Source organism: Macrosteles quadrilineatus, unplaced genomic scaffold, assembly GCF_028750875.1.
Source record: "Macrosteles quadrilineatus isolate MER2022 unplaced genomic scaffold, UCM_ALF_1.0 Scaffold_5__1_contigs__length_97177068, whole genome shotgun sequence".
Lineage (NCBI taxonomy): Eukaryota > Metazoa > Arthropoda > Insecta > Hemiptera > Cicadellidae > Macrosteles > Macrosteles quadrilineatus.
Genome location: NW_026542598.1, coordinates 81,460,117 through 81,474,758, shown reverse-complemented (window position 1 = coordinate 81,474,758; position 14,642 = coordinate 81,460,117). Strand labels below are relative to the sequence as shown.

The 14,642-nt window shown below is 39.2% G+C and overlaps 1 protein-coding gene across 1 annotated transcript in view; it reads left to right on the top strand.

Moving 5' to 3' along the window:
- Positions 1 to 14,642, top strand: part of LOC128995403 (dystonin-like) — a 204,773-nt gene that overhangs the window by 170,701 nt on the left and 19,430 nt on the right. Inside the window, exons 37-53 of the mRNA XM_054420412.1 lie at positions 77 to 356; positions 585 to 791; positions 1,136 to 1,289; positions 1,548 to 1,682; positions 4,066 to 4,298; positions 5,017 to 5,186; positions 5,523 to 5,670; positions 6,437 to 6,742; positions 7,487 to 7,683; positions 7,881 to 8,013; positions 8,557 to 8,757; positions 9,601 to 9,886; positions 11,375 to 11,544; positions 12,099 to 12,320; positions 12,948 to 13,076; positions 13,222 to 13,455; positions 14,006 to 14,245. Of these exons, the coding sequence (XP_054276387.1) occupies positions 77 to 356; positions 585 to 791; positions 1,136 to 1,289; positions 1,548 to 1,682; positions 4,066 to 4,298; positions 5,017 to 5,186; positions 5,523 to 5,670; positions 6,437 to 6,742; positions 7,487 to 7,683; positions 7,881 to 8,013; positions 8,557 to 8,757; positions 9,601 to 9,886; positions 11,375 to 11,544; positions 12,099 to 12,320; positions 12,948 to 13,076; positions 13,222 to 13,455; positions 14,006 to 14,245 (3,445 nt within the window). The remainder of the gene's footprint in view (positions 1 to 76; positions 357 to 584; positions 792 to 1,135; positions 1,290 to 1,547; positions 1,683 to 4,065; positions 4,299 to 5,016; positions 5,187 to 5,522; positions 5,671 to 6,436; positions 6,743 to 7,486; positions 7,684 to 7,880; positions 8,014 to 8,556; positions 8,758 to 9,600; positions 9,887 to 11,374; positions 11,545 to 12,098; positions 12,321 to 12,947; positions 13,077 to 13,221; positions 13,456 to 14,005; positions 14,246 to 14,642) is intronic.

Genomic DNA, 14,642 nt, shown 5'->3' with positions numbered 1-14,642 from the left:
GAAAGTTGGTCAGAAGTACTGGTGTAACCTTCCTTAAAATTATCCATTTCACTAATTTTTAAAATCATTCCCTTAGGTACGAAAAACTACACGACAAATGCACTCGACTCGGTGAGAGCTTCTCAGAAATTCACCATGCTTTGAGTGCGTTCAGCGGCGAAGCTGCAGAACTAGAGAGATGGCTCAGCGAGGCTACTGAGTCGGTGAGCGAGGCTACAACTGTCGCGAGGCTAGACGAGATTGCCAAGCAGCGAGACGCTCGCCGCGACCGTCTCGAGGCTACATTGCGCGACGGACGTGCTTTAGTCAGCAAGAAAGATGTGACGGACACCGGCAACGTCAGAGACAGAGTCAAGGTGGGTTGAATACGATTTTTTTTTTTATAAATGATTATAAAAATTAAAGGTAGTATTAGTCAATATTTGTAAAAAGTTATTTTTTTCTTAATCGTCAACAAAATAAACTACAAGCAAATTAAATGACAAACAAAAGTTTCACATCAGAATTACTACTCCGAGTCCTTACCGAGAAACAATTTTTGTGTTCTATTCTTCAAGTGTTTAGTTGACCTTGTGTATGTGCAGGGTCTGGAAAGCCAATGGAGAGAGCTCAATGCTCTACTAGAGGACCACCAGAGGTTGGGCAAGGCCAGATCAGAGCAGTTACTAGCCTATGAGAAGCTACGAGACCAAGTACTGGCTTGGCTCACTCAGACCGAGACACGAGTAGCGAGACTAGAGCCTGTGGCCCTGGACATGGACACCATCAAGCGACAAGTCGATGAACTTAAGGTCAGTTGTGATCAGATTTTGAGTTTTGTGTGGACAAAAATATTACTTTTCCTTTTAAAAGACATGCTTTCCTTGGTTACGTTATGTGATTACTTCTTTGGTGATATTAAATCAAGTCATACATGTATCACCAGTACAAATCCTGTTCCATCTGCTGCCTAAAAATGAACTAGGCTTGCAAGACAATCTATTTTATTTCAATACAATCCTTATTTGATTTTAGCAAATTAAAATCTAAATTATTTTGTACTCATCTAAATGTTTGACACATTTTTCTTTTTCAACAATAATTCCTTCCTGCGACAGTTTAGCCACTTTTCTAACTTGTAACCATTGTGTTACAGCCTCTCATAAAGGAGCACCGAGACTACGGCATGACCATAGACAAGGTGATGGACCTCGGCAATGCTTACGACGCCCTCACTCGCCCAGAGTCGCCCACCAGACGCAGGAGTTCTGTTAGTCCTGTCAAGCGAGTGTCTGTTACAGCTAGTCCTAGTGAGTACTCCTACTTACGAGCTAGGGTTAGAAAAGCGTAACAATATAACAAGTGCTGTCATAATAAGCATTATACAATTATGAGCTTGCAGAACTTATGGAAAATCAACTTCTTCTAGTTAGTTTAATATTTTTATATCTTCTCTTTCAAGGTCGACTGTTAAGCATAATTTTAAAGACTTATTGTTAGTTCTTTATTTTCTGAATATTCATAGGAAATCTTTTGTTACGATATTTCATCTTCAGTAATTGTTACAGTGAGGAGGACGTCCCAGGATGGGTCTCCTTCCCCCACCAAGGTGTCCGGCTTTGGACTCCAAAGTCCTGTTTCTCCCGGTGGCTCAAGCGGCTTCGGCAGTCGCAGATCTTCTCAGGATGGATTCCACCTAGAAGGTGAGACAACCGTAGATTCATTAGTTTGAGGTTAGTTTCGCCATAGTTTTATGGATTGCTTTTAAGGTAGAAGGCTTACTTGAATGGTAAAGTCAGGGTGTCTAGTAGTCGGGAAAATCGGGAAAGTCGGGAATTAGTATTGAATTTCAAAATGGTCTTGAAAAGTCGGGATTTAGTCTTAAATTTGATTTCAAAGTCGGGAATTTTCATGATTTTGCCGCGATCGTCGTCTTGCGTTTACGTACCCCGCAAAAGCCAATGATGATGTCTACACGGCCTCGGGAAATGTTCACGATTTTGCCGCGATAGTGGACGACGACAATAACGTTTCCGTGACCGCGGGAGATGACGGTGATGTCTAAACAACCGCGGGAAACGTTCATGATTTTGCCGCGATCGCGAACGACGACGATGACGTTTTCGTGACCGCGGGAGACGACGATGATATCTGCTCGGCCGCGGGAAATGTTCATGATTTTGTCGAGATTGCGGACGACGACGATGACGTTTCCGTGACTGCGGGAGATGACGATCACGTTTCCGTGACCGCGGGAGACGACGATGTAGTCTACACGGCCGCGGGAAACGTTCATGATTTTGCCGCGATCGCGGACGACGACGATGACGTTTCCGTGACCGTGGGAGACGACGATGATGTCTACACGGCCGCGGGAAATGACCATGATTTCGCCGTGATCGCGGACGATGACGATAACGTTTCCGTCACCGCGGGATATGACGGTGATGTCTAAACAGCCACGGGAAATGTTCATGATTTTGCCGCGATCGCAGACGACAACGATGACGTTTCCGTGACCGCGGGAGACGACGATAACGTTTCCGTGACCGCGGGAGACGACGATGACGTTTCCGTGACCGCGGGAGACGACGATGACGTTTCCGTGACCGCGGGAGACGACGATGACGTTTCCGTGACCGCGGGAGACGACGATGATATCTGCTCGGCCGCGGGAAATGTTCATGATTTTGTCGAGATCGCGGACGACGACGATGACGTTTCCGTGACCGCGGGAGATGACGATGACCTTTCCGTGACCGCGGGAGATGACGATGACGTTTCCGTGATCGCGGGAGACGACGATGACGTTTCCGTGACCGCGGGAGACGACGATGATATCTGCTCGGCCGCGGGAAATGTTCATGATTTTGTCGAGATCGCGGACGACGACAATGACGTTTCCGTGACCGCGGGAGATGAGGATGACCTTTCCGTGACCGTGGGAGATGACGATGACGTTTCCGTGATCGCGGGAGACGACGATGACGTTTCCGTGACCGCGGGAGACGACGATGATGTCTACACGGCCGCGGGAAATGTTCATGATTTTGCCGCGATCGCGGAAGATGACGATGACGTTTCTGAGATCGCGGGAGACGACGATGATGTCATTGGTGTCTACAAGGCCGCGGGAAATGTTCTTGATTTTGCCGTGATCGCGGACGACGACGATCATGTTTCTGTAATCGCTGCAGTCAATGATGATGTCTAAACGTACGGTACATGGAAGATTTCATGATAAAAAAAACCAAATTTGCTAGTTAGAATTTTTTATTGCTGCATTATTTCTTTACTTGAAAACACTACATTATCATAATACTACTTTATGACAAAGACAGGAGTTGGTGTAGTATTATTCATAAAATTTGGTTAAGCTATAAAAATTGGTATCGGTATCAAGAATCGAGAATCGATACATTTTGGTATCAACACCCATTAATTGTTGAAAAAACTAGTCTTGAAAAATCTGGAATTAGTCTTGAAAAGTCTGGAATTAGTCTTGAATTTTATAATGGAAATAAACTAGACACCCTGTAAAGTGTCCTTCCTGGCACAAGAAAAAACCATCTTGGTAATCCTGCTAATAAAGCAATCCTCAATCTCTTATCAGTTAGTCTAATCTATTACTCATGGTTTTTTATGGTATATTTTGAAAAAGTGGTGATTTGAAAAGAACATAAAGTATTAAACAAATGCAAAGTCGATAGAAATGAGCTAAAACCATATGTCTATCAGTGAGTTAGATGCTTAATTTGTTTTTGAAAAGTGATACATTCCATTTTGTGATTATTAATTTTACTAAACTATTAACAAGATGTAATAATGTGTTATTGAGTGTTTAAATGATACAGTATGAGCATAACATTTTTGGTAAAGATGGCTTTTCTACCACTGAAGAAGGAGCTAGTACCTCCAAAAACGTTAAGTATTTGTGTGTTTATTTGTACATTTCCTTATGTTTTCGTCAGTAAGATAAGCCTACTGTTAAACCTATTCATTACAAAATCTTCAAGAAACTACCCAAAAAAAAATTAATATCCTAAATATTAAATACATGTTGTAAAACAATTTCAAAACTTGCAGAGATGAGCCAAGTGCAAACGGAGTTGACAGAGATGAGCCATCGCTACACAATGCTCGGCACGAAGCTGACAGACCGTCAGTCGGAGCTGGACGTGACAAGAGAGGAGCTGCGTAAACAGCTGGAGCACCTCAAACAGCTGGCACAGTTCCTGGACAAAGTGCAGCGCTCTCTGCCCAAGGAGAGTGTGCCGAACAGTAAGGAGGATGCGGACAAGACCGGCAAACTGCTCAAGGTAAAAAGAATCATTTTGTTAGAAAAATTAAAAATAGTTTTTTTATTATTTTGCATTTTATTAACCAGCGGTCAGTACTACTGCCCTTCCCTGGGTATCAGCTCGACAGCGATCATTGTGACTTCTTCTCACCAACTAAGAATTATTTAAATGCTCACTATTTATTACCTTTCAATAGACATGTCAAATAAATGGTATCAGCAATCTGACATATACTTTCTCCCATTAGCTTGTCAACAACCTTTAACATGGGTAACGGTTGTAGTAACTATGATATTTTATAGGAAAAATAACATAGGTTACACAACAACTTTTGAACCATAATTTTTACGTAAATTGGATTTGTACAATTTTGTTGTTCAGAATTTAAAGGACCATAACATACCAATTTGAATCAAAACCAGTTTTTCTAAAATCCGTTTTCAGATTATTCTACTATCACAGCAAACAAATGCTGTTCCATGATTTATTTTGATCAAGGAAAGGCTCTAGGTCTGTATTTTGAATTCTACAATACTGTGTCTCTTCTGTATGGTCTATGGCTTAGCTAAACTTTTTCTAGGTAAGCTAGCTGCTATCCACTTCATGTCCCATGATATGGAATTACAGTAGTTGTAACAGTTGTTATACAGGAAAAAATAATTCAAACCAAATTTTTTTTTTTATTGACTGATTGAGTATGATTTTACAAGCACTCACAACTCGTTCACTATTGCAGAGTATCCTGGAGGACATGTATGAGAAGCAGTCGTTGCTCGACAGCACCCGCAGTGGGGTCAGCGACCTTATCAAACGTAAACCTTCAGCCATCGGAGCTGACACTCTTCACGACCAGCTTACCGACATCACCTCACGCTGGAAGAGTCTCAACGACATCTGCAGGAATAGGTAAGAACAGGTTCAAGGCTAATTCTCAGGGGGAGGGTAGTATTATAAATAGGCGGATGGGGCTATAATTTCCTGAACTTCTTTTTACTTCTTAAACTTCAAAGAACTTGATTTACAACTGATTAAGTACAGTGACCTCTTCCCCTGATACGCTAATTGCTCTTAACCAATGCCTCTGATACTGTGATGTTTGAAACAACAATCTGCTGATCTCTCAAGAGTAGGCCTAGTTAATTACCATCACCTGTTAAATTTGTTGTTCATGACTAATACCCCTGATACTGTAATTGATGTTTGATAAGAACAATGTGCTGATCTCCTGATACACCTGTGCAGGATCCAACTGATGGAGGATGTGAAGGACTTCCACGACACTCACGACAGTTTGTCCAACTGGCTGGCTGCCAAGGAGCGTATGATGACTGTCCTAGGACCGATCTCGTCAGACTCTCGCATGGTCCAGAGCCAAGTGCAGCAAGTTCAGGTGAGTGACATAATAAAACCAACAGTAATAGTTTTTTATTTTAAGATTATTTTTGTTAAAATTATTAGAGCTTGTATGTTTCAATGCAAAATTGTATGTCAGGAAGAATTTTGACTAATCAATGAAAAGGTTAGGTGCTGGGGTTATTTTTGTTTACATTATTAGAGCATTTATATTATACTGGATTAAAAATGTTTTGTTTTGGAAGGGTACATGAAAAGTAAAATTTAAAATTTACTCACCTTTACTACCTGCGTTATTATTACTTTTGTTTTGCATTCAGTTTAATATCTAGATTTGACTTTTTTGGGTCGCAATGCCTACGTTAATAAGTTAATTCTTAGTAATTACTCCTAATAAATGTTTGATGTCCGTTTCAACCAGTCCATTTTACTGCTATTCATTTGTCACAATGTGCTTTAAAGATAAGATTTTTAAATGTAACAATAAAGCTCCAATATTTGTTTTATAGTTTATACCAGTTGCATTCTGTCAGGAATATCCTCTAGTATCTAAGGTAAAGCAGTCAAAACCCCACAAATGTTGGAATGCAATGAAGATTGTACTTGTAGTTTTCACACCAAAGTCAGGGATGGCGCCCACTAGGTAAGCAACACACCCAAGTAGTTTTCCGTTTTAAAACTGCTCACTAACAATAGATTGAAGACCAGTAAAGGTATTTTACTGTAGTCAAAAATCATTACCATTCATCGTAAAAGATACAAAATCTTCCACAAGAATTTACGAGACTCACATTTTCTTTCAGGTGATGAGAGAGGAGTTCCGAACACAACAGCCACAGCTGACACATCTGACAACAGTTGGCGAGAGCGTGCTGTCGCGAGCTCCAAGTTCCGACGTCCAAGGCAAGCTGACGCGAGTGACAGCTCAATGGGGCGATTTGCTAGGCAGACTGGACGAGAGGTTGGCCAGCCTGGGCGCAGCCGCTGACACGAGCAGGGAGTTTGACGCTCAGTTGGTACGCCTGCGAGACACACTGCAAGGCATCTCCGACCAGCTGGACGACATTCCATTGGACAGGGAGCCTGAGGAACAACTTAGGAAGGTCCAGGTAGGCAAAACTTGGGAGATGCTGGGTTTGATTCTCGATGGGTTCTTGATGGGGGTTAATGATATTGTTTGATCTTTGATTGTCTTGTTTTATAACCACTAGAGTGAAAATTTCAATTTCTATATACTAGCTTGGTGAACAGTACTATAGAATTTGACTCCCTTCAAACCAACTGATTTAAATGTTTTGCATAACTTTTTCCATGCATTCATATAGAAACAAATAGCAAGTTCGGTGAAACCTAAAATTGAATCACTTTTTCATAGCCTACTCAAAAGCCAAAAGAAGCATTAATCTTCCATTTTATACAAAATATGCAAAGATGTTAAGGGCAAAAATCTCATCATTTTTGTAAATGTTAATTATTTTATAATGTTGAGAAAATCAAGTGAAAAGTATGAATTACCAATTTTTAGAAGGAAATTATAGTTATCCCTTATTGAATCCAGCTTAGCCAATTCCTTAAATTATGTTAGGGTTATCACACTGAAAAAAAGATTGAATAAAGTTTCTCATTTAAAACAACGAGTAGTACCTTTTGTAATATAGTTTATTGTACATTTAAATACTATTTTATGTAAGATAAAAATAGTAGGCTAAATAAAATATAAATGTTACTGTAATTTAAAAATAAATCATAAAAACACCCCTGAGAAATAATTTTTATTAACTACACATAGAAATTCTGTTACTCCTAATTCACACCAAAAAGTTTGCTTTACCCTACAATTTGTTTCACGATAGATGCTAGAGAGACAACTAGAAGGAGTGAGACCGCTGCTAGCAGACGCTGAGGCAGCTGGCGCTCAACTGTGTGACGTGTTGAGTGACCCGGCGTCTCGCGCAGAGATACAAGGGAAGCTACAGGCCGTCAACAGACAGTACAACACTCTACAGAAGAAACTGGATCTGCGCAAGGCCGAGATTGAGGGCTCACTCAGGTAAATTCTCTCACGTCCCTAGTCGCCTATCTTCTGTCAATATTATGTATCTCCGAATAAGTTAGTTGTGTCCTCTATTCCTTAATGTAATACATTTGCCATTGGCTAGCACAATTTTTTTTTTAGTTTCTCTCATTAAACTTATTCAATTTATTATTACAAATTTGTGTTGTCTAACGTAATGTCAATCTGTACAGAGATGGCCGTCAGTTTGAGGCTACGTGTGCCAAGACGCTGGGCTGGCTGTCGGAGGAGCTCGGCTCACTGTCTGAGAGATTATTGGTATCAGCTGATCGTGAAGTGCTGCAACAACAAGTCGACCATCATGAGGTGGGCGAATCAAACAATATGTACACACAGCTGATTTTATTGAGATTCTTTTATAATTATTTACTCTGTGAAAGCAGTGTGTAATTTAAGTCTATTTAGAACCAGTCTAGAAAAATGTATAAAGAACATATTGAAACATATTTTAAAAGAAAAAAAATTATTCTTCCCAAAGTTTGTTAGGAAATGTGAAGATGTAAATGTCGTTGATAGTGAAGGGGCCAGATCTAACAGTAGTAGTCACTAACAATGTGTTGTTTATTTTTACCCATAGAGGTATATTCCCTTCGGTAAAAAACTGTACTTGTTGGAAAACCTTTAAAACCCACGAAACTCCTTGAATATGTGATTGTGATTTTTTATTGGTAAGTAACAGCAGTAACATATCTTGTAAATAAAACTACTACCATAAACATACACAGTATTTTTTGCCATTAGGCTCATTGGCATAACATTTGGGAACTCTATACCAAAAGATTAGTTGAGAATGGCGTATAGAGAATGTAACCAACAATTGCAAGTTAGAAACGTTTTCTTTGTCCACAGCCAATCTACAAGGAGGTGTTACACAAGGAACATGAGGTGATCATGTTGCTTAACAAAGGTCGGGAACTGTTGGGCCGCAACAGCGGGTCTCAACGCAACGACACTCGCAACCTCCAGCGAGATCTGGACAAGATACAGCAACACTGGGAGAAGCTGAGGAAGGACGTTGTAGACCGACAGACCAGACTGCAAACCTGCTTGGTTAGTACAGACTCTTCATCAATACTTAGTACTTAGTACCAACCTACCAAAACCTTCTCCTAGTGTAGAAGTTCCCAAGATGTTGTTTATAAGTTTTTTGGCCATACTGCAGCAAAAAGGTCTGTTCAATACATGCGTTGCAGGGAATATAATAGTTGTTTTATTCCTACAGCAAAAAAACATAAGAATACGCTCGAGTCGATGATGTTAGCTGTACATTTTTCGTACCATGATTTTTCTCGATGGTTGGTTCATAATATTGGTCAAAAAGTTGTTTTGCAACGCTCTTTTCTTAACCTCGCTTTAGCGATGAAATAAATATACTATTTTTTACATGGCCTATAAGGTAGTAAACTATTTCAATTCATTTACTAGACAATTCAGAATGTGACCAAATTCATTTAAATGATAGACAAAATTTACGTGTAAAAGTTTCTCCTGCCCTTTATTTCCCAGGATTCACTTTTGTCCTGCAAATAAAAATTAAGTCCTGAGCTTTTGGGAATCGTAAACCTAAAGTTTTCATAGAGAGCAACTAGAGAACCTGGGTAATTGAAAGCAACATATAAATCATACACATAAAAGATAACCTAAAACTGTAATTTTATACATAAGAGATTATTTATACTAGTTAGATTGATTAATAACATAGTTAGTAATTGCTCTAATTGTAATTATATAAAATGTTTTTAAATGTTAAACTATGTTTATTTTAAATTTACAATGTAATAAGTACATCGGGTGTTATTTTCTTTGTCTCATTTTATATCTGCTTCATCCCCCTACATTGTTTTACTTTTTCTTCATTCCTAACGTTTTTTACATATTGATTTTCATGTTCAGGAACACTGCCGCAAGTACTACAGAGCTTTGGAGGCGTTCATCCCTTGGCTCTCACAAGCGGAGAACAAAGTGGACTCGCTGCGGCCGGACAGTTTCAAGCGGCGAGATGTAGAGAAGCAGCTCCGAGAGTTGTCTGCGTTCCGCAACGATGTCTGGAAGAAGTCCGGAGAGTTTGAGAACCTGAGGACTCTCGGAGAAACGTTCTTGTCTGCTTGCGATGTCGACAAGGAGATTGTCAAGCAAGAGTTGGCTGCAGTCAAGGCCCGTTGGGACAAACTCAACAACGGTGTGTGAAATATATTTACCTAACCCGCCATGTTAAACTTCCCTATCCCAAGCGTGATGTATATAACTTCGTTACTTCTCGAGTGATGTAAAGTTGGAAAAAACTCACTCGGTGATGTAATGAAACCCATTTAAATAACATTGAGTGCTTAACTTAAAAAATATACCTCTATGGAGCCAACGACGTTCAACGCTAGAAATCAGCTGCGCGCTTGAATTTTATTGTTATGTTTTGAAGAATTTTCCTAACCTAGCTTTTGTTTGTAAATGAACGTTACTGTTAGAAGATGAGTGAAATGGATAATGAAAAATATTGTTCGTAACCTCCTGTATATTGTCGGGTCAGGTAAAATCTTGTACGTTACACGTTACGCAAGAGCGTGTTTACATCACTTCGGTAAATTATGCAACTCGCTTCCGCTCGTTGCACAACATTCACCTGCGTGATGTAAAAACGCTCTTACTACACTTGTAAGGTAAATAGCTATTATATCAGTAATATTTATAGTAGGAAGGATTTTTATCTAGATAATCTGCCTTGTTTCTTCCTAAAACTGACAACTTGTCCTCCAAATAAGTTGGGATAGAGGAACAATATTTATAAGTTAAGTGTACTTGGGTACCTTACAAGTTATTTTTCTAGGAATATATATATTTTTTATTAAAAAAGGTCAAATTAAAAAAATAATAAATACAAATTCTTAGTATTTGGTTTGCACATTCAGAAGCTTACAACACATTCAACTGGATATTTTGTCTCTCCAAGGAAGCTTTGTTAGAAGGACATAGCAGTGTGATTTAGTGATTGAAAGTCTTGCCAACACATACAACTGTTGGCAAGACCGTTTTAGACAATCCATACAGTGCCAGTTTTGTTATTTCCACTACGTCCTGTTTGAGGAAAACCGCTTGAAGCAGTAAAATATCCCTCAATGTGTTACGAGTTTTTGTGTTTGTGCTATCAACTGATATTTTTTGTGATATCTTTTTTCTTAAGTGAGTTAGTTGTTTATGCGTTTCTTCATCCTAAATCTCTATGTATTATTTCTACCACTGTGATAATGCAAAACTGTTGCAATTAGCAATAACTATTCAAATAGTGATAATTTATTTATTATTCCTACAGGTTCTTAAAATTCCAGTCTTTCTTTATTAAGGAAGAAGAAATTACTTAACTTAGTTACCCTAGAAGAGAGTTCTAGGCAGTTAAAATCACACAAAACGTTCAGATTTTTCTCAGCTACAAAAAAGGCTTCTTCGGAATCCTGCTCCTTTTTTCTTAAAGGAGACACCCTCTTGCTTGGGGGGGGGGGGGGGAATATCAAATTAATTAATTGGGCTGTAAAATTTTTTGTGGTGTCAACTGCCAGGAACTATTTCTTAGGTCAATTAGTTACGTTTTGGTTTCTTCTTCCTTACGTATACCTAAGCAAAAATTTGCATGGATTTTGTTGTTGAATCACCTTTAACTGATTATCGCATGTTCCAGAGTTGCTGGAGCGCACACAGTGGCTGGAGGAGACTTCACGTCGTCTGCTAGATCTCTCGGAACAGCTGAGAGACCTTGGCCATGCTGTACAGAGGTGTGAAGACAAACTAGCTTCACATGACGCTCTAGGTGGAGCAGCCAGGGACCCTAAGATGCTTGACAGGCTCAAGGTTCGTGACCAAGCAGACCCAAAATTTTATTGGATGAGATAAAGTTTTTTAGTTTTTAGAGTCTCGACCAATATTGGTCACTCGTTATATTCGCTTTTATTTCTAGGTGTTTATCCAATTATGGATGAATTTACACTGCTTCAAATTTAGCCTGAGATGTGCATTGTGTTAATTAGAATTTTTTGGATGGGGATGATAAAGTTTAGCCAGTTTACCTAAAAAAATTTATTCTTGAGTACATGGAGATACACTCTTTGGTAAATTACTTTTCATCAGGTGTTTGAAATTTGCTCTTATGGCGGGCTAATTCAAGATGGCCGTTAGTTTGAAGGATACCTAACTAATGATTCTCTTCATTGAAACAAGTCTAAAAAAATTAATGAGTCTCTGTTACTTATCAAATGTCAGACTTACATTGGATTAGTAGGCCAGGTCACCACCTAGAATTAATACCGTATACCTTTATAATGTGATGACTTGTATTAAAACCGTAACTGAACCAACAGTGTTGCCAAACCTAATCGACACCTTGTTAATTGAAACCTTATCTTTAGGGGTTGAGAGAAGAAACGATTGGGCTGCGTAAGCCGCTAGCAACAGTGCGACAGACAGCCAATGACTTGGCAGCCGAGGCCAATGATGCGGGAGTGCCAGGAGGAGCTCAACTACAAGATGATGTTGAGGGGTTGGCCGAGAGACTTGATGAGCTCCAGGCGAGACTGGACGACCGCTGCTCTCAACTACAGAGTGCGGCCACAGCTCTTACACAGTTCAACGTAAGTCACTGTATTGAACCACAATGATGTACCTACTTTCAGATGTATTACTAAACCGTCAATTAGCCGTAAATGGTTAACATTGTGAGGTTAGTTTTGACATAATTTGTCATCATCAGCTTTGTATGTAAAGTTCAGTCGAGGGTCTTGTCAAAAATCAATATTTACTACATGTAACGTTTTACTGGAATGAATGAATAAAACTAATTTTGATGGAAACGTAACAGATATGTAAAATTATCACAACGTAACATAGGTTTGATCCATACAATTTCCTAACCTCTCATTCTGATTGAATAAAAGAGAAATGGATCTAATCTATTAAGCTATTGTAAGGATCGTTGTAGGGATAACAGACTTACCTGGATTGGTAAGAGTTGAGCAATACGCATTTCAGACATATTGTCCAAGTTATTTTTTATAATAATCTTTTATAGCAATAACAATTTTGGAATAGGCCTACCTGATTAACTCACATCATAAATTAATTGCATCTGGGAGAACAGTCTAAAGTTTACAAAAGTTATTCATGATGCTATTAAATACTGTTATTGGGGCCTAAAGAGTTATTAATAACAGTGTCCATGTTACACTATTTAATTAAATTTGTGTGGTGGTATATTGCAGGAGCAAGTGAAGGCGTTAGGACAAGACTTGTCTGGTCTTGAGAACGAGCTGGATGCCATGAAACCTCCGGCCCGAGACGTAAAAACTGTGCGCCAACAGATAGACGACGTCAACAAGCTCATTACTAAGGTACAGTTGAACAACCTTACCAATCATATTTTAATTTTTGCGAAGTTATACGCTACAAAATTTGAAATAAACTATATTGTTTCTTGCTTTGATTAAAAAATTGTTGCTTGAATGTGAAGAGTAAAAATCATAATTTTTCGCACAGATCGTTCACGCTAGTGATGAGGTAGCCAACGCAGTGTCGGCTGGAGAGAGGCTGGTAGACAACGGACTGACGCCAGATGCGGCACAGACACGAGAACAGACAGAGGCGCTTGGCAGACAGCTGGCGCGACTGGACGAGCGCGCTCGCACCAGGGAACAAGACCTGGAGAGTGTACTCAATAAACTACAGCAGTTCCAGCAACGCCAGGCTGATGTGCTGGAAGATATACAACAGGTCAGTTTTATAATTTTGTACTTATGTATTTACAGTATTTTCGTTGATCAAAATTAGGATAGTTCAGAAGTAAAATTTCTATATGTATAGAGGATATGTAGGCTATATGAACATATTTATTGAAGAGGGAAAATAGAGATGCTGACTCATTAGTGATTAGTTGTGAAATGGTATGAAGTCGCTAAGTTTGAATGTTATCTAAAAAATATACAATTGTTTAGTTGTTTTATTTTAAAGGAACAAATACCTGTCAAAACTTGACAGAAGGATAGAATAGTAACAAATAGTCTTAGGGAGGTTGAACAGTATGTCAATGTACAGAAGAGATTGGTCCATTTTTAAGATTAGGTAATTTTACAAATGTTTCATCAGCAAATCACTGCATTTCTGTACTAGAACCCTTGTGATACGGGATTTTCCAATAATTTCATCAGCAAAGTAATGTATTTTTCCACATAAATTCATGTATTAAGGAGTAAGTAATTCAAGTCGTTTTCCAAACATTCCATCGCCAAATTTAAGTGCTTATTGACAATGTGAATCCTTGTAGGCGTCAGAGGAGGTGAGGAGACTCAAGTCTGTGGGCTCCGAGGTTGAAGTGATCAAGGCGCAGCAGGAGGAGTTTGCGCAGTTCCGCACACAAGTGGTAGAGCCAATCGCCAAGACGGTGGACGAGGTGAACCGCCTCGGCTCTGGTCTGATACAGTCTGCGGCCGGCGGAGTCAACACGTCAGGCCTGGAGAAGGACCTGGAGAAAGTGAACGACAAATGGAACACACTCAAGGATAAGGTTTGTAAACTAAAATGTCTTACTGAACTGATCATAGTAGACTGAGAGCGAGGGTTGAGCATTGGCCGGTGACATCATATTTTGGCAGCTTTGCAGACACCAACACATAATTAAATAATTCAAGCGAATTTGTTCTTATATATGACAAAAGGTAATGAATGTGTTAGACATGTTCAGGGTTTTTTTTTTATTTTCTTAGACATTTTTTTGTTTTCCTCAAGATTTTGGAGGTTCCTATAGTTTTGGAATATCTTGATACTGTCACAATGGAGTGTAATCACTATGAACTATGTTGTGATCCACTACTAGTACAAGTTAGATGATTTTACAATATTACTGCAGTTCTTGCTTAGACAGTTTTGAAAGTTAATAAGTTTTGGAATTTGATTTCTAGAGT